The following is a 21,299-nucleotide window of genomic DNA, read 5'->3' on the forward strand; positions in this document are numbered from 1 at the left end:
GTCAAAGATAATGATAAAAACAGAGCCATTTAGCCCTGTTTCCCATGTCCTATTTTACTGTGGGTCCATGAAATCCCTTTATGAGCTGCCAATATCAGCTAAAGTCAACAAGGGCTCCATGTCAACAACCTGGCTATTCAGAAAGATTGACTTTTGTCCGTATATAATTTTCTTAAAGTCTTCTGGGTTTCAAATGTCTAAATTGTTGGGTATCCTTATGAGATTGTTAAGTTTCTCACAAAAACAGTACATCTATAGACGGGTTGGCTGACAATGACAAGAAGCTGCCATGTGGGAAAACATAGGTGGCTCGTTTTAGCTAGTTTTATCTTGTTCTTGATACCATCCCACTGGGTACAGACGTTAATTCAATGTCTATTCCACGTTGGTTCCGTGTAATTTTGTTGAAATGATGTGGAAACAACATAGATTCAACCTGTGTGCGCCCAGTGGGGTGTCTTGTTTGGAGGTGTTTTGACTGATGTCAATGCTAATATGGCAACAAAAAAAATTACTAGCTAGCTAACCAACAACTGTAACAATGTACTTGAGAGACAACGAGTGCATATTGTGCAAATGTATTAATTTGTTCAATAAACATGGAGACAAAATATAGTTTACATGTTGTCAATCTAAGCCAACCTCGACTATTTTGCCCCATAGTTGCGAATGCGTCAATTTTGTTGCTAAACAACCAACCCTCCATTAGAAAGCTGGACTCAGTCCCAGACAGATTGACAGTCTCAGACAGCAGAGGGTAGAAAAATGCTGAATGCACTTGGCAGCAATGGAGAAGCATTAGAGAATTCACAATGTGACCCTAACTTTGGTCGGTGGTGTAAAGTACTTATGTAAAAAATACTTTAAAGTACTACTTAACTAGATTTTCTGGGTATCTGTACTTTACTTTTCTGTTTTGGACAACTTTCACTTTTAATTCACTACATTCCTAAAGAAAATGTACTTTTTACTCCATACATTTTCCCTGACACCCAAAAGTACTAGTTACATTTTGAATACTTAGCAGGACAGGAAAATGGCCCAATTCACACACTTATCAAGAGAACATCATCCTTCCTGCTTCTGATCTTGCAGACTCACTAAACACAAATGCTTCGTTTGTAAATGATGTCTGAGTGTTGTAGTGTGCCCCTGGCTATCCGTAAAATAAATAAATAAATACTTTTTTTTTTTTAAATGGTGCCGTCTGATTTGCTTAATATAAGGAATTTTAAATTATTTATACTTTTACTTTTGATACTTAAGTATATTTTAGCAATTACATTTACTTTTGATATACGTAAGTATATTTAAAACCAAATACTTTAAGACTTTTACTTTAAGTAGTATTTTACTGGGTGACTTTCACTTGAGTCATTTTCTATTAAGGCATCTTTACTTTTACTCAAATATGACAATTGGGTACTTTTTCCACCACTGCATATGACTGCCTCTGCAAGGTCTACAATTGTTTTATTGAATTAAGTTAGAGTAAAATTAGAATGATGTACACTAAACATGGCCGGGGTAGGCCGCCATTTTAAATAATAATTTGTTCTTAACTGACTTGCCTAGTTAAATAAAGGTTAAATAAAAATAAAAACATAGCAATGTTTGTGTTAACACTGGCAGTAGTTGTGGGTGAATGACAAGCCAAAGTCACTATTACAGTCATCTGAAATAAAGTGAAAGGACCAATAAGACACAATTCAGTTTAGCTTTTTATGTAATGTGTTGTTTTTTAAAGTCAAATGCCATGTTTCTTGATTTGTCTTGTCCCTGCGCATGCCTCAAATGATTCAGTTCAGAAGTTCAGAGGGAACATGTTCCTCAACAGTTATCATTACACATCTCTTGACTACTGCATAACTTCAAATCCTCACCACGTTGGGGGGGGAATAATTGAGATAGTTCAGTTGACAGCATCCTGGGGAGCTGTGAGTGTGAAAGCTGTGGGAGCAGAGTGGAAGAGCAAAATGTCTTCAGTCGCCTGCCCGCCAGCCTCCCCATCGTGCTAAGGCATGATGCAGTGTGCCACATGTAAAGCCCTCAACATTCTGCAGCGCTGTGGTGTGGTTAGCTCCTAAACACTGCCAGAAGGGGCTCAGGTCTCTGTCTCCTGAAATTACATCCATAGCGGTAATAACCCATTCCTCAGTCCCCCTGGCATCCACGTGCCTTCCAGTGAGAAATATCACATTTCTTTCATTTGGAGAGATTAGCACTTCTGGCTCACATGTCTGGACTGATACAAGGTCTCTGTACCAAACATATGATCATGAGGATGACAGGAGACCCTGGGATCAGAGGTGGCTTATTGGTACTGTGGCAGAGATCTTTCTATGTTAACTGCATAACTGGGCTTTATGAAGAAGACATGGTACTAATGTTAATGCACCAGGTGATTTTCACTCTCCACAGTGATGCCCCCTAGGGATAAGAATAAAAACAGCCAAGCATAAAAACACCATATGTATTATCCATGGAATTGAAATTCTCTTGTAAGGTCTCCCTAATGTTTTTTTGTTAAGGCATCTTGATAAACAGATTTTAGGGGAGAGATTTAGGGAAAAATATGCAATTTTTTACATTCAGCATCACTCCATCAAGGGAAATATCGTATTCGTTCTAACAAAGATGATATCTACATATGTTTCAGGATGTTGCGTATCACTGGAAAATAACATGAATTCATGTAAACATTAAAGTTTTGAAAACGTTGCTTGTCGAAGAAAATAACTTGGAGTAAATTGAACCCTAAATGAAGTTGCCTCAAAATGTCTGTACTGAATTAAATATTACCACTTCCCTCAACACAATCACAATCACTTTTTTTTGTCTTTTAATAATTTTAAATATATACACCTGACAAACACTTTGTACTTTTAAACAATTTTAACATATGCAAGGTAACAACAGGGCCTGGCCTAACTCCTGGGAAGAAAACACTTCAGTTTGCTCAACTTGCCATTGGCTCAACCATTGGCTCAATTTACCCCATGGCCATTGGTTCAACTTACCCCATGGCCATTGGTTCAACTTACCCCATGGCCATTGGCTCAACTTACCCCATGACCATTGGCTCAACTTACCCCAAGGCAAACATCTTGACTATATTAGCCCACACAGCTACAAGGATACATTTTCATGCTATATTTATGACCTCATATTGAAGCTTATAGAGACCCCAACTGATGTATAGAACAATCTTAAAATAATCTACTTTGGTTTAAATACAAGCATCAGGAAAACTCTTAACACAATAAATGTGTTTTTTGGACATAACTTGCTTACAACTTTTTCCATGGGGTTTCTTCCTTCGGAGACTCAATGAAATGATTACCTACTAAATACTTGGTCAAATTACTAATTTTGTGTATGGTTTCCTAGAAACAAGGGTGGCTCAACTTGCCCCTCTGGCTCTCCGTACCCCAGTTTGTTTATATCATAAGGGTTACAGAAAATCCTTATGAAATGGTGATGTGTTCCACCCTATCATTTACATAAGTTGTCTAACATTCTTGTGGGATGCAAGTGAGCACACATCACCTTGCAATAAATCACAGGAGTTAGGACTTTACATGTGTAGCTTCTAACCTCATGCCATGCTACAACATGAGCAGGTGCATGTGGAATGAATATTTCCCCACAAAACACATTTTGAATGAATATTTTCTAAAAGTACATTGCATGTACATTTCAGCATCAAAAATGCTAAAATAGAAACAACAAGCATTCTATTTAATTTGATTAACACACGTCCATCATGCACACTTGAAGGACAGCCTTAGAAATAAACACACAACGTACCTTGAAATACTCGAGAAATTTAAGGCAATCCAAAACACAAGAGCAGTCCGAAAAGAGTAGTTGAAGAGTAGTTGAATTTTATGAGAAAAGTGTCTCTTTCTTTACCAAGAGGATAACCATATCACCCTTTGGGAGACAGAAAACCTGTGGAGAGCACATACTTCAAAGATGCACGCCATTGGATAAAAGGTCAGGTTTGATGCTACCGAGATAACAACAGCAAATGCCAACTCCAATCTACACTGACTGGGCTTCAGGTTGCAACTGCATCTCGCTTGATCTCACTTTCGCGCCGCGCTGGGAGCTCTTCATGCGCTGTGCTGTCGATTGCTCTTCATCCACATTCCTTTCATACGGCCGCTAACCTGCCAGTGTTCTACCTCTCTGAATCAGTTTAGGCTATGTGTTTACAATGGCCACCTTTTACAGATGACAAAATAACATCAATGACATGCCATCATCACATCTAACCGCCCCTCTCAGTAAAACTAAATCCCATTGTCACTTGCCAGAAATGATGCAGAAACTACACAGTAGAAAGTGGGAAAATGCTGTTGTTAATCTAACGTGCTTTTACTGATTGGAATCATTTAAAATTACACTTTGGTTCATTCAACCTATTCTATTAAATGTGTCTGAAATCAAATTACAAGATCAATGTGATTTTTTAAATTGAAATGAAAGCTTCTAAACTGCTTTCACATTTTGCGCATGCGCATTGAATAGCGGTGGGGTAATGAAGTGGGGGGCAGACAGAAATCATATTTGGGGGTTTATTGGGGGTGTGGCTATCCGTTTATTCTTTTTGCCAACCCATACAAGTGAACGTCAGTCAATGTAATGTGGTAGTGACTAGAGGGAGTACAGTTATGAAAGGAGGTGACTTTTCGTTGAGTAGGGGTGTTTAAGATAACCCTTACAATATACATTTTTCTAACCTGCCATGTTAATGATCTTAACTCTAGCTTAAATTCTCATAACCTGTTAAGAAAAAGTCACTTACAGTCGTAGCTGTACTCCCTTTAGTCAGAATCAGTTAATGTGTCTATTCTTTTCATCATTTAAACGTATTATTGTACACTGCCAGAATATGTAATGATACTTGCAAAAGTGCATGTGATACTAAAGGGTCTGACATCGTCCTGAAATGTGGCATTTATGAAGTATTTTTTTAAACCTCCTGCTTTGGGCTGGATGTGTCAATGTGTAGTTCAAATCAAATCACATTTTATTTGTCACATGCTGCAATTACAATAGGCAAATACAACCTTTACTGTCAAATCCTTACTTACGGGCACTTAACCAATGCAGAATTTAAAAAATGTAAGTATGAAAAATTTGCTAAACTAAAGGAAAAATAGCCAATAAAATAACAATAAGGAGGTTATATACAAGGGCTACCCATGCCGAGTCAATGTGCAGGGATTTGGGTTAATAGAGGTAATTGAGGTAATATGAACATGTACAGTTGAATTCGGAAGTTTACAGACACCTTAGCCAAATACATTTAAAATAGTTTTTTCACAATTCCTGACATTTAATCCTAGTAAAAATTCCCTGTTTTAGGTCAGTTAGGATCACCACTTTATTTTAAGAATGTGAAATGTCAGAATAATAGTAGAGAGAATGATTTATTTCAGCTTTGATTTCTTTCATCACATTCTCAGTGGGTCAGAAGTTTACATACACTCAATTAGTATTCGGTAGCATTGCCTTTAAATTATTTAACTTGGGTCAAACGTTTGGGTAGCCTTCCACATGCTTCCCACAATAAGTTGGGTGAATTTTGGCCTATTCCTCCTGACAGAGCTAGTGTAACTGAGTCAGGTTTGTAGGCCTCCTTGCTCGCACATGCTTTTTCAGTTCTGCCCACAAATGTTCTATAGGATTGAGGTCAGGGCTTTGTGATGGCCACTCCAATACCTTGACTTTGTTGTCCTTAAGCCATTTTGCCACAACTTTGGAAGTATGCATGGAGTCATTGTCCATTTGGAAGACCCATTTGCGACCAAGCTTTAACTTCCTGACTGATGTCTTGAGATGTTGCTTCAATATATCCACATACTTTTCCTACCTCATGATGCCATCTATTTTGTGAAGTGCACCAGTCCCTCCTGCAGCAAAGCACCCCGACAACATGATGCTGCCACCCCTGTGCTTCACTGTTGGGATGGTGTTCTTCTGCTTGCAAGACTCCCCCTTTTTCCACCAAACATAACAATGGTCATTATGGCCAAACAGTTCTATTTTTGTTTCATATGTTTCATCAGAGGACATTTCTCCAAAAAGTACAATCTTTGTCCCCATGTGCAGTTGCAAACTGAAGTCTTGCTTTTTTATGTCAGTTTTGGAGCAGTGGCTTCTTCCTTGCTGAGCGGCCTTTCAGGTTGTTGATATAGGACTCGTTTTACTGTGGATATAGATCATTTTGTACCCGTTTCCTCCAGCATCTTCACAAGGTTCTTTGCTGTTGTTCTGGGATTGATTTGCACTTTTCTCACCAAAGTATGTTAGTCTCTAGGAGACAAAACATGTCTCCTTCCTGAGCGGTATGACGGCTGCATGGTCCCATGGTGTTTATACTTGTGTACTATTGTTTGTACAGATGAACGTGGTACCTTGAGATGTTGAACGATGAACCGGACTTGTGGAGGTCTACAATTTTTTTTCTGATGTCTTGGCTGATTTGTTTTGATTTTCCCATGATGTCAAGCAAAGAAGCACTGAGTTTGAAGGTAGGCCTTGAAATACATCCACAGGTACACCTCCAATTGACTCAAATGATGTCAATTAGCCTATCCGAAGCTTCTGAAGCCATGACATTATTTTCTGGAATTTTCCAAGCTGTTTAAAGGCACAGTCAACTTAGTGTATGTAAACTTCTGACCCACTGGAATAGGGATACAGTTAATTATAAGTGAAATAATCTGTTTGTAAACAATTTTGGGAAAAATTACTTGTCATGCACAAAGTAGATGTTTCAACCTACTTGCCAAAACTAATGTTTGTTAACAAGAAATTTGTGGAGCGGTTGAAAAACAAGTTTTAATGACTCCAACCTAAGTGTAAGTAAACTTCCGACTTCAACTGTAGGTAGGGGTAAAGTGGCTATGCATAGATAATAAACAGAGAGTAGCAGCAATGTATGTGAAGAGTGTGAAGGAATGTGAATGTGTGTGTGTGTGTGTGTGTGTGTGTGTGGCGTCAATATGCGCTTGTGTGTGTGTGTGTGTGTGTGTGTGTGTGTGTGTGTGTGTGTGTGTCCTTTTCCTGTAGTCCATGATCAGCTCCCTTGTCTTGCTCACATTGTGAGAGACGTTGTTGTCCTGGCACGGTGATCAGGCCTACCACCGTCCTCGGCAAAATAATTGTTTTATTTATTTAACCAGGTAGGCCAGTTGAGAACAAGTTCTCATTTACAACTGTGACCTGGCCAAGATAAAGCAAAGCAGTGCGACAAAAACAACACAGAGTTACACATAAACAAACGTACAGTCAATAAGAGTAGGGAGGTAAGGCAATAAATAGGCTATAGAGGCAAAATAATTACAATTTAGCATTGACACTGAAGTGACAGATGTGCAGATGATGCGCAAATAGAGATACTGGGGTGCAAAAGAGCAATAGGATAAATAACAATATGGGGATGAGGTAGCTGGGTGTGCTACTTACAAATTGGCTATGTACAGGTGCAGTGATCGGTAAGCTGTTCTGACAGCTGATGCTTAAAAGTTAGAGAGGGAAAAGAGTCGGCCCGAGAATTGAACCCTGTTGCACCCCCATAGAGACTGCCAGCGGTCCGGACAACATGCCCTCTGATTTGACACACTGAACTCTATCTGAGACGTAGTTGGTGAACCAGGCGAGGCAGTGATTTGAGAAACCAAGGCTATTGAGTCTGCCGATAAGAATGCGGTGATTGACATAGTCGAAAGACTTGGCCAGGTCGATGAAGACGGCTGCACAGTACTGTCTTTTATCGATGGTGGTTATGATATCGTTTAGGACCTTGAGCGTGGCTAAGGTACACACATGACCAGCTCGGAAACCAGATTACATAGTGAAGAAGGTACGGTGGGATTCTAAATGTTTGGAGATCTGTTTGTTAACTTGCCTTTCAAAGATTTTAGAAAGGCAGGGCAGGATGGATATAGGTCTATATCAGTTTGGGTCTAGTGTCTCCCCCTTTGAAGAGGGGGATGACCGCGGCAGCTTTCCAATCGTTGGGGATCTCAGAAGATACAAAAGAGAGGTTGAACAGGCTAGGGGTTGCAACAATTTCTGTGGATAATTTTAGAGAGAGAGGGTCCAGATTGTCTAGCCCAGCTGATTTGTAGGGATCCAGATTTTGCAGCTCTTTCAGAACATCAGCTATCTGGATCTGGGTGAAGGAGAAGCGGGCAGGGGGCATGGGCAAGTTGCTGCAGGGGGTGCTGAGCTGTTGGCCGGAGTAGAAGTATCCAGGTGGAAAGCATGGCCAGCCGTAGAAAAATGCTTATTGGAATGATCTATTATCGTAGATTTATCGGTGGTAACAGTGTTTCCTAGCCGCAGTGCAGTATGCAGCTGAGAGGATGGGCTCTTATTCTCCATGGACTTTAGTGTCCCAAAACATTTTGGAATTAGTGCTACAGGATGCAAATTGATGGTGTTGGAGTCGTGTGTGTACACACAGTCGTGGGTGAACAGGGAGTACAGGAGGAGACAAAGCATGCACCCCTGAGGGACCCCCGTGTTGAGGGTTAGCGTGGCGGATGTGTTGTCTACCCTCACCACCTGGGGCGGCCTGTCAAGGAGTCCAGAATCCAGTCCCAGGGTCCTTAGCTTAGTTGAACACTGAGCTGTAGTAAATTAACAGCATTCTAACATGGGTGTTCTTCTTGTCCAGGTGAGAAAGGGCAGTGTGGAGTGCAATAGAGATTGCGTCATCTGTGAATCTGTTTGGGCATTACGCAAATTGGAATGGGTCCAGGGTTTCTGGGACGATGGTGTTGATGTGAGCCATGACCAGCCTTTCAAAGCATTTCATGGCTACAGATGTGAGTGCTACGGTGCGGTAGGAAGGTTACCTTGGCGTTCATGGGCACAGGGACTATTGTGGTCTGCTTGAAACATTTATTACAGACTGGTTCAGGGAGAGGTTGAAAATGCCTGTGAAGACACTTGCCAGCTGGTCAGCACATGCTCTGCGTAAACGTCCTGGAAATCCATCTGGCCCTGCGGCCTTGTGGATGTTACATTGGCTACGTCTGAAACAGCTGGTGCTCTCATGCATGGGGCGGCAGGTAGCCTAGTGGTTAGAGCGTTGTACTAGTACCCGAAAGGTTGCAAGATCGACTCCCTGATCTGACAAGGTAAAACTCTGTCGTTCTGCCCCTGAACAAGGTAGTTAACCCACCGTTCCTAGGCCGTCATTGAAAATAAGAATGTGTTCTTAACTGACTTGCCTAGTTAAATAAAGGTATACATTTAAAAAATGGTTCAGTGTTGCTCACCTCGAAGCGAGCATAGAAGGCATTAACTCATCTGGTAGGCTCCTGTCAATGGAAAACTCACAGCGGAGTTTCTCTTTGTAATCTGTGATAATATGCCAGCCCTCTCACATCCGACGAGCATCAGAGCAGGTATTGTAGGATTTGATCTTAGTCCAGTACTGACGATTTGCCTGTTTGATGGTTCGTTGGAGGTCATAATGGGATTTCTTATTAGCGTCCGGATTAGTGTCCCGCTCTTTGAAAGCGGCAGCTCTAGCCTTTAGCTCAGAGCATATGTTTCCTGTAATCCATTACTTTGGGTTGGAATGTGTGTGTACAGTCACTGTGGGGACGACGTCGTCAATGCACTTATTAATGATGCCACATCTGCTCCTGCTACGCCCTATGGTTTTCATCCGGTGTCTTCTTGACCTGCAGTTACTCCCCCTGTACTCTCTCTCTGTGTGATTGTGTGGTTGGAGACAGATGTGCTGGAGTCAGAGCAGATCCCTACAAGCTGCAACCCGTTCCATAATCAAGACCTCTACAAATACTCAGTCCTGCCACTTCCACTTTGCCAGATCGTAATCTCTGCTCAGTCAGTTATGATTCTAGCCATTTATGATTACGCAAGATCCTGTTACTCTGTTGTGCCTGTGCCTGACACCGTTTATCCTCTCATTGCAGTTACCGCTCTGTCTCTGGCTCCTGCTCCACATCTCACCACCCAACTACCTTGCTCTGGATTTTACTCACCACCACTACCTTGGATTCCCCTCAGGACCTGTTCACCCTGTTCTACTCAGCCAACTCCAACCTCAGTCTCCACATCTGTTTTTTATGCAACTCATCCAAGCTACCCTGGATCTGCACTCCATATCTCTGTGTAACAATAAATATTTTGGTTCATTCATCCCCGTTTCCTCATCCGAGTTTGCTCTTGGGTTCCCCGGTGTCACTCAGCTTAACAAATGAAGCTGATGAATGATGTGCTATACTCCTCAATGCCGTCAGATGAATCCCGGAACATATTCCATTCTGTGCTAGCTTCCACTTCATCGGACTACTTTCCGTATTGAGATCATACATGCATCATCTATGAGCAGAATTACTGTCTTACCTTAATTAAACACGAAATCCCTAGTTTGACAGCAAAGGTTTTTGGAAACTGAGCTGCACCATTTCCCCCACATGGGCCAGCCCCCTAGCAATTCAAGTTCCACCAATGAGCCTTTAGCCCCTCACCATGAGTAACAGATAAATATAGCACAAAACACACACCACAACACCACATAAAGAGAGACCTAAGTCAACAACATAGCATGGTAGCAACACAACATGGTAGCATAAAAACATGGCAGGGTTTTATAAATAAGCATCAACCAGTGGGTTTTGCGACAGGTATACAGAGATGACCAGTTTACAGAGGAGTATAGAGTGCAGTGATGCGTCCTATAAGGAGCATTGGAGGCAGATCTGATGGCTGAATGGTAAAGAACATCTAGCCGCTCGAGAGCACCGTTACCGGCTGATCTATAAATTACATCTCCATAATCTAGCATGGGTAGGATGGTCATCTGAATCAGGGTTAGTTTGGCAGCTGGGGTGAAAGAGGAGCGAATACGATAGAGGAAACCAAGTCTAGATTTAACCTTAGACTGCAGCTTTGATATGTGCTAAGAGAAGGACAGTGTACCATACTCCAAAGTACATGTATGAGGTCAGGCTCTAAACTCTCAGAGGTAGTAATCACACCAGTGGGTAGAGGGGTATTCTTCTTACCAGACCACATGACATTGGTGTTGGGGGTGTTCAGAACAAGGTTAAGGGCAGAGAAAGCTTTTTGGACACTGAGTATAAGACTGTATCATCTGCATGTAAATGGAGGAGAGAGCTTCGTATTGCCTGAGCTATGTTGTTGATGTAAATTGAGAAGAGTGTGGGGCCTAGGATCGAGCCTTGGGGTACTACCTTGGTGACAGGCAGTGGCTGAGACAGCAGATGTTCTGACTTTATACACTGCACTCTTTGAGAGAGGTAGTTAGCAAACCAGGCCAAAGACCCCCCAGAGACACCAGATGCACCCACAGCAGAGCGAGAGAGTGAGAGCAATGACGTGATGTACATATGTGACGTAGTATGCCATTTTTGGGGACCACTTTTGGCTCGTGAGCTCTACTTTCAGAAATACTGGCAAAAGGTTTACAAAAGTACTGGAGAATCCCTTTAAATTAGCCAATGCTTGGTTAGGATATTGTGACAACTAAATGTAATCATTTATTACATTTCTATAGAATGTCAAAGCACTTAAAAGTAAAACAGTTGGCATTGAATCATATTTGGTTTCAACAAATGTTATATTTTTCAATTAAGAAAACTAACTCATTTACTTGTCATGACGTTGGCCTCTTTGGGTATAACAAATAAATATATATATATTGATTGCAATTGTTCTCGAATGAGTGAGCGTTCATGTGTAAAGGATTAGCATTTCAATTGTTATAATTATCACTCTGTAGTGACTTCTTAGTCGACCCCACTTCCCCTTTTGTCAAACAAGCCGCCATGCCGGTTCAGCCCACTAGGGCACATTCTCCTATCATTTCATGTAACCACATTTACCATGTTTGTTTGTTTATGCATGCATCTGTGAATTACTTCGTTAGTAATAAATAAATGATTTAAGACAATTGATGTATGGATGACTCATAGTGAAGACTGGTTTTCGTGCAGATAAACAACAATTTACAACGTTTGGAATGAGACTAACGTGAGGTACAGTAAATAATTCATTAATACGAAGACTAATTGATCAGATAAAATATCTAAAAAGTTATTTTAGGAAATGATAACTTTGTAATGTGAATAGTTTTCCTTGGTGCACCAACTTCCTAGTTAATTAGTTACGTGATTAATGATAGTAAAGACACGACACTCTTAACAAGTTGAAGTATTTTTATTTTTTGACTGATCTAAATAGTTTTTTTTTTTAGTGTAGACTATGGTCCAATTGATTAGGACAAAGTATAAATATTGAGCTATATGGGGTGTAGTCATCAATGCTTCATTAGGGCTCAGTCATTGTTTCTGTAATCAGCATAACAATGGTCACTCCCTCTGACTCACCACATGAGGTCTGCTATATAACTTTAGGACGCACTCTGCCACAGCAAAAGAACAATGGTAGGTGGAGGATTTAAATATCCTCACCTAAGCTGAATTCTACCTTTACCTCTTGACCCTTATTCTTTGCATGAAATGCTCTGTGGACAAGAACACTAGCACTTAGTTCATTAAACTTTCCCCATAAAGGGCTGGCAGCCAGAACCCATTCAGCTGTCTGAGTCTGACCATTGTTCTTGCTAAGATATGACATTGGTTTATCATTTACCTCTTGTTTCATCAGGATGTGGGTCATATTCAAACTGGACCTCTATATATTTTAATCAGGAACTTCTGAAGATATCTTTAAGATAGGCTACTGTATAACTATACAGTTACACATTTACAAGTGTAAACTGTACAAACTGATGTAAACTTGCAAACTAATTCCAGAGTTCCTAATGATTTTTTGTTTTCACTAAAGGGAACAAAAGTGTACAATAATACAGGATATACAGTATAAGCATACATTTGGAGAGAAAACCAAATAAATAATACATTGACAATGTATCTCATATTTATAGTAACATATTTACAAATGCATTATTTGCAGTAATGCATTTGAATTAAATTCATTTTTCACATGGGGCTATGTTCTCTGATTCAACTGAATGTTCCAAGAGACTGGTGAGAGAAGAACTTTGTTATCATAGTTTAATACCCGTTCCTCTTTGTGAAGATGAGACTCTTTGGCATGGTGTCTCAGGATCCCCTTTGATTTCTGCTGCGGCGCCAGAACGAACCCAACATCGATATGTAATTAGTCTGGGAGCGAGTCAACAGGCAGCCCTTTCTCTGTGTGATACAGTAATTGGGACTACAAATATTTACATGTCAGTTGTTGGTAACCATAGCAGATGACATGCTTGGCATGGGCATCTAGTGGAGTTGTAATGGCAGGAGGCAGGCAAGACTGCTCGTCTGCAGAGCCAAGAACGAGACACACAAAACAACACAATAAGCCCTCTGAAACACCCAACAACTGTTACATTGTCTGGGACCCATTTTCACTTGCCTGTGTAGGAGAGAAAGCACCCACAGAGATCAGTTATACAGAACACAAGCGTCTAGATGTTTTGTATTCTATGATCCCTATCGCTTACCACTACAGCTGTATTACATACTGTAACACTTGAAGGCCTTTCAAACAATATTCCTCAAACCAGTATTTTTCAGATGCTTTGTGTTTCACACGTGTTATTAGAAGGCTTCTCAACAGTCCGTGTATTGTCTTGAGCAACAACAATTTGTTGAAGGGAACTGCAATGGTGTACTGGTGGCATAAGGTGAAAGAAAAATATGGTTTCCCCCACAACTATCTTAAGTCAAACAAGCCACTCAGGGTGCCTGGGGCCCTGTCTGAAATTCCTTTGAGAAGGACATGGGGACTCCATGGGGGAGGCAGTCAGTCCAGATTGTGTGTACAGGGACAAACTGAAATTAGTTGTACTATTGCCCCTGGACAGTCCTGTCCTGACAAGTCACATCTGTAGGAAGGGGAAAATATAAAATATAAGAAAAACTACACTGTTAGTGTTCTCCCCCTTCAACCAAACATTCCCTGTTCCACTAGTTTTTCTGCGCTCACTCAAGACTAAATTCAACCATTATGAGACATCTGGTAATTCAATTGAGACCTTAAACACACCTTTAAACAGTCAGTCAATGGGATTTATTATTACATATGCAAGTCTGATATCAAAGCTATGGTTTCATAAGAAAGTATTTAATGCAAATTCTCAGTTATCGTCTAAACATTTTTTTATTTAAAAAAAAAAATGTTTTCCCTGCCAGCTGCCACTGTTTTGCTAAAAATCCAAGGGGTGTGGCTGGAGAAATGTAACCACTCTCAAATTCATTGATAGAGGTATGGATGCAAGGACTGACCATCCATGACATCAAAATAATAGTTCTAAACGTGTGTTGAGGCTATACAATGTTTGTTTACATTTAGTTTGTTTACAAACATTGGGGTAAAACAAGCTTATGTTTTGGATTCTGATGGGGTTTGACTAAACTCATGAGGCATTTCTAAGTTATATTCTTTAAGAATAAATGGGTACACATCTTTAATTTATAAATCCAAAAATGGATGTAGCTACTGCAGATTGCTCCTTTAAACAGATAAGGTAAGGTTGAATAACAGTGTCTAAATATGTGTGTTCTTACTCTTGGGATTAATTAATCTATATAAAAATGGACATGGATCCACAGTGTTCTCTGTCCTACCCCTGAAAAATAATGGGCCTGCTGTCTGGGTATTCCTTTGCCATCTGTGTCGTACAAAGCAAGCCTTTTCTCCTCATCAGACATCATTTTTTCCCCCCACACTCACCTGCCCACAGCCGCAGCACCAATCTGAGCCCTGGCTTTGAAGGGGAGAACCCTGGAATACTGAAAACTGAGACGTGTGCACAATAACACAGAAAGATTATAAATTAGACTGATGATAAGTTAATTTTACAATAAGGTCATTCATTCATCTAGGCTAGCAGAACAAAAGGCAAACTCTCATTGTGAGGAAAGCGAATGGCTTGCCTCTGCCGTGCCCTGGCTCTATGTATGTGTTGAAAGGCCAGTGCTATACACAGCGATTGGGTGCAGACTGACAGCGCGGTACAATATTTCCTTTCCTTGGAGGGCTTGATAAAAGAGGGGGAGGTTGCCCTCTCCTACTGTTTAATCTAATTTCACTGTCATGCATTTACAGTATGGTTTATTCTTGGCTAGGAAATAAACACAAACATGATGACTGTGAATAAATATTTTTGACATCAACTTTTGAAAAAAAATACATATTTGAATTGTTTTCAGCCATTTCACAGTTCATTAATCATACAAATGAAAAAAGTCAGGCACTAGAGTTACGTAATACCATCATATCACAGAGATCATCAACCTGATTCAGCCACAGGCCAATTTTTTTCTTGAGTGGATGGTCTGGAGACCGAAACATAATTACAAATCATTTGTAGACCGCAAATTGACTGAAAGAAGCCCAAACAGATATATTTGACTAAAACATAATAATTCAAACCTTGCTTAAATTGATTTACAATCTCTTTATTATGCGTGGAAATAATTGGGAACATATTAACCAAATCTAAGTCACGTGGAGACAAATTTCTGTTGCATTTACAGTCTTTTATGAGAATCCGAGAATCCGCCTCCACCATTATCAACACTCACTTATACCTGCCACACAATTCATCTTCTTTTGTTCAAGTGAATAATTGGTTCTGGAATTGAAGAGAAAAATAATATTCATCATAATACAGTTCAACTGGCCTCCAGGGATATAAAGAAGCCACATGCACAGCCACCAACTGCACACACACCTCTAACAGTTCACTTTCAGCCGTTGTGTTTGTGAAGGAACGTAGAGGGATTGTTACTTATTCCAACCAGCATCTGCTCATACCCTTGGCAGTAGAAAACGCGGTTTCAGCATCTACTGGGAAACTAAAATATGCCCTGCCATGCGTTTATTTGTCTTTATTATTGTGTCATAAAGAAATTGTATTTTACGGTTGAATTACTTTAAAGCCTATGGGCAGGCCTTACACTCAAATATAGCAACAAACAGATCTGATCAGCAAATAAATGAAATACAACAGCTGAATCAAATAAGCCCTAATAGAGTTGCCGGTGTAACACTTCTCAAGTTGAGGTGATAGAGCGCTTTGGTTGACACATTGAAAACTCAATACTATCCTATGGTTGTGCGCTCTCTAGTGGTTAATGACAATAATGCGAATTTTCATTGTGGGTGGAATGGCTGGACCAAGTCAGATGAATTGTAGCTGTTTAATATATAGTAACCAAATATTACAATTCTACCTTCCTTCTCAGCTAAAATAAAAAAAAGTGAACCTAAATTAAAGTGAATGACTTTGCACATGTGGCCTATTGAAGTGTCCAAGCTGACGGAAGGCTGATAAAAACCACGACAGATGACACTGTTTAGCAATCACCGAACATCTAAGAACATTAGTGAGAAATTCTTACATATATTAACTCTGTGTATTATTAATTAGTAAAGAAAAATATTTCAACCATCCGCAATTTATTAACAAACAAGACTGAGGAGACAGTTAAGGGAGCCTTGTTTCTCGCTACAGAGAAATGAGTATTATACTACAGCATTACCAGCCAGCTTTTCAGCCTGTTGTTCCCTGCCCACAAACAAGACTGAACTACACAGACAGAGCATATTAATATAACTAGGAATAAAGTATATCATGTATACATTTACGCATGAAGTTGACTATTTCTTCTTTAATAAACTCAACTGTATTACATTATTGTTAAATGTTGACATTTGATTTGATTCAAACCAATGACTGTATTCACGCAGGATGTGTTTCCTGACGTGGTTTATCACATGTAGGAACCCTTTGGATGGTAATTGTTTCCTGACGTCGTTTATTTACCGGGACAACTGCGCACGACCTTCCACTTCCTGTTCTCTCTTTTAGAAATCTAAAACATAACGTTTAGCGAGATAACTAGCTAGAATACCAAACAATTCCATGTTCCGTTGAGAAAAACGCTAGCTAAAATCCGACATGGCCCTACAGAAAGTATGGACGTCGAAGAGTGTTTTAAACAGGTAAATAAACTAAGTGTTGGTTTTGAAGACATTCATTGGGACGCACGTTAGATAACAAGTAGCTCTGGTCCAGGGCGTTACTTGCGGCTTGAGCCGCATTCAACGCCCTGTAATTTAAAACAAAACAAAACATGTTTTTACCTTTATTTAACTAGGCAAGTCAGTTAAGAACAAATTCTTATTTACAATGACGGCCTACCCCGGACGACGCTGGGCCAATTGTGCGCCGCAATATGGGATTCACACGGCCAGATGTGATACAGCCTGGATTTGAATCAGGGACTGTAGTGACGCCTCTTGCGCTGAGATACAGTGCCTTAGGCTAGGCTCCCGAGTGGCGTTGCGGTCTATCTTGCCATTCATCCCTCCATGTAACCAGTTATTTTAGTGATTGGCTTCAATATACTTTCGTTACTCAAAGTAAAGTGAGTGGCGATTTTGCATGTAACCCGTGTAACAATACTGTAATGAAACCGCAGGGAGCAGGTCTCGAACCCTCGACCTTCAAGCCCGAGGTCCGGCGCGATATCGACTGTACGGCAGAGTCGATTTCCGCGTTTATAAACCCAGGGTCGTTACACCACTCCCTCCTTTCAAAGAGCGCGTCCTCGCACTAGCTTGCGACTCTACGTCTTACATGAACGCGCTCACCGGCCAAGCTCACGCACTGTCGTGGACGTCTTACATGAACGCGCTCACCGGCCAAGCTCACGCACTGTCGTGGATGCAAGGTCCGATCACTTCCGACACCAATGTAATGAAACAGGCAGGGAGCAGGTCTCGAACCTTCGAGCCAGAGGTCCGGCACGCTATCGACTGTGCCGCAAAAGCATGCTCAATGGCGGCCTAAGAACAGTGGGTTAACTGCCTTGTTCTTGGGGCAGAACGACTGATTTTTACCTTGTCAGCTCGGGGATTTGATCTTGCAACCTTTTGGTTACTAGTTCAATGCTCGAACCACCAGGCAATCTGCCGCCTCATTAAGATGTGAAAATAGACCAAATTATAATGGTGAGGCACATGGGCTACTAACAGCTTACCACACAACATACACTTAGTATTACTTAGCTACAGTATACATATCACCCTGGCATATTACATCATTTATGCAGCAGCATGCAATACATTTTTGGACTAGCCTTGTTGTGCTCACTTGAAGAGGAAGGTGGCATGGTGGTCCTTCTTGTGGGCAAATATTGTCATCAATGTCTGACATTCTCTGGATTTATGGTGCCTTCAAGACAACTGGGAACTCTGGGGGGGGGGAGAAACAAGGTTGAATTTGTGTTTTCTCTTGTGTAATTTTTATGTCCAATTGCTGATGAGCACCGATACGTTTTATCTATAATTTTTCTTCATATGACAAGGACTAAAAACGGGTTGCCAGTAGATTGCCGACTTGATTCATGATGATGACTTCTTCTCCAGCTTGCTGGCTAAGATTTAGCTTGCTAGCTAAGTATGATGTTGACAGTCCAATCAAAGCTATGGTAAATATAACGTGATTTGATGTAATTTTATCTGTGGCAAATGACCTTGAGCCGGACTTGGATGGGCACTTCAAATGTAAATCTATAGCAGTACCCAAGGGGCTTGAATATTCGAGTTCTCCCCGTAGATTTTGCGGTGATGTCGTGTCCCCATGAGTGACAGAACACTGAGCCAATCACGGCGCAAATAGAGAACATTACCACCCCCTACGCTCTGTATTTTCTGCTGGCTCTCCCACAAACACAGAAAGCACTGAGCTAGGCTGAAACACTTGCATTTTGGACCAGCCTTGATCAAGAAAGCAAAAAGAGACCATGTTTGTATGTGTCTTAATTTAATTTTTTATTTTTTACATTGTAAACTGATGTGACACGTTTGAATGCCAAAATAACATACAAAACAGGCCACTGTGCAGGGGTGTATTCATTATGCCGATTCTGTTGCAAAGTGTTTAGTCGGTTTTGCAACAGAAACCGTTTATAACCGTTTATTCCAACAAAACCGTTTTGCAAAGAAAACGAAAGTTTCTATTGGACAAATTCAGGTTTTGCTTTATTTGCTACCGTTTGGTTCTTAAATGGTAAACTGTTTCAGTTGCAATACGTAATGAATACACCCATGGGAGTGTATTTATTATGACGATTCTGTTGCAACGCGTTTCTTAAACGGAAACTAACTAAACGGGGAGGGACCTACCTGAATTTGTTCAATAGAACCCGACCAGGCCGGGTTTTGGGGAAGTCAATGAGAGAAGTGAAAAATGATTTCTTACATGCTGACTAAACTGTCCGTGTTGCAAAATAAATGTACACATGCATGTTTGTGAATAATTTCATCCAAACTGCTCCTGCAGGCCTGTGTAGCCAGGAGCTAAAATAGATGCTTGATGTGCTACATGTCCCGCCTTTCCCAACTACTCATTGGTTTTTATGAGCATACTAACCCACATGATTGAAAGATAAGAGGTTCACACTCCAGTCCAGTTGGTGGTAGTATGCACCTTAAAGTTGGTTGCCAACCACCATATCAAATCCAGAAGAAGCGGAAAGATGAATGAGGAGAGTTTTTTATTTAATGTTTAATTTTTAGATATTAATCAAAGAAAACTAACTAGCTTTCCTCTTTTATCTGCAGATTAATTGTTGGAGTAGAGAACACATGATTTTGTATGACTCAAAATAGGTCAAAATTCTACAAATATCCAGCCAAAAAAGGACCAGGTAAAATAACAACCAAATATTTATATCCTAGGAAAAATGTACTAGCAACAGCAAGCTCTGTTTCTAGCTCCTAAGCAACTTTGCAGTATTTATTTGTAATTTATTTTTTCTTACGTTGTTAGCCCGGAACGTTTTTTTTTTGTGTTGTTATTACATAAAGCCGGAAATAACTTTTGGATATCAGAGTGAATATCCCAGAAGCTGCTCCAAGACGCTGCCGGTGAAGAAGAGGTATTCAGAGCGGACTTTTAGCTCGCCATCCACTGCTTCCGAGTATATTACTCGTTAATGTTCAGTCCCTGGACAATAAAGTAGATGAGCTCAGGGTGAGGATCTCCTACCAGATAGACATCAGGGACTGTAGCATACTTTGTTTCACGGAATCATGTCTCTCTCTGGATATACTATCCCCGATATACTGCTCTCATGCTTGCCTCGAAGTGAGCATAAAAGGCATTTAGCTCATCTGGTAGGCTCGCATCACTGGGCAGCTCGCGGCAAGCTTCTGAGTACATTTGCACGAAGCCTTTATATTAGTTTGTCCTTTCTAGATCCTAATTGTTTCAACATTGTGAATGTTTTGTCTTTTAGATGTCTACAAGAGATGGTTGCTCAGAGTCATTTCCTTCGTGTATCAAGTTTACACACAACAACCACTCAGCACAACTCCAACAAGACATCAATTGTACGAAGCAGTCGACAGAAGTATGAACGGTTGTATCCACTGTTGCTTGTACAACCCGATGGTTCCACAATTAACATTAGGTACAAAGAGCCCAAGAGGATACTCATGGTAAGCATCCTTGAACTGAAAACAAAAATTGGATTATCTGTTTTTGCAGTGTTTGGCTTTTCAGGAATACTACATTTGAATGCTAATCAGATTGTGAGACTGATTGTGAGGGTTTGGTATTGTATCCCTTCTTCAGATGCCTGTGGACATCAGTACACTCTCAGAGGAAGAAAGGAAAATGAGAATGCGGAAGCGGGATCCCAGGAAGGGAGCTGTTAAGCAGAGGACAGTGGAATTCGAAGATGATTTCAAAGTGGATGATTACAGCAAGTTTTGGAAGAAGTGATAGAGCCTGTTGTAGCTATTTAACTTTGACTATTCTGCCAATCAGGGTTTTCGGTTAGCCAACAATTGTCAGCTTTTGGAAAACAAATTAATCAATGAAAAGCTGTTAAATAAAACTGTTGCAGTCCAAAATGACTGGTAGGAAAAAAACTCCCATTGCAAAATGTTATTTATTCATTGATGGAAATACATTTGACCATCATTCTTATCGGTCTATAGGTTAATTTGCATAATATAGTGGAATAAAATTGGCATGTGTATTTGCGTTAGTCATGTAGCCTATCTGATTTATCCAACATAACTATCACTCACACAGCATACAGAGCTTATTTTGAGTGGGATTCCTCCTGCAGCTCCTCAGTTGCTTACTGCAAGAGTAAAATGTGCTTTTATAAGCCCATTGCACAACAATTGTAAATGCAATTGCATGTTAAATAGTTTTGGTGTACAAT

At 40.5% G+C, this 21,299-nt stretch overlaps 1 protein-coding gene across 1 annotated transcript; it reads left to right on the top strand.

Annotated features, from left to right (window-relative positions):
• The first annotated feature begins 16,870 nt into the window (after nt 1–16,870).
• On the top strand, nt 16,871–21,116 carry mrpl55 (mitochondrial ribosomal protein L55). Its single transcript, XM_029686192.2, has 3 exons — nt 16,871–17,058; nt 20,361–20,562; nt 20,699–21,116. The coding sequence occupies exons 1-3, from the start codon at nt 17,015–17,017 to the stop codon at nt 20,846–20,848; spliced, it is 396 nt and encodes a 131-aa protein (XP_029542052.2). The 5' UTR covers nt 16,871–17,014; the 3' UTR covers nt 20,849–21,116.
• Nucleotides 21,117–21,299: the final 183 nt, after the last annotated feature.

The sequence above is a fragment of the Oncorhynchus nerka genome, linkage group LG17, assembly GCF_034236695.1.
Source record: "Oncorhynchus nerka isolate Pitt River linkage group LG17, Oner_Uvic_2.0, whole genome shotgun sequence".
NCBI lineage: Eukaryota > Metazoa > Chordata > Actinopteri > Salmoniformes > Salmonidae > Oncorhynchus > Oncorhynchus nerka.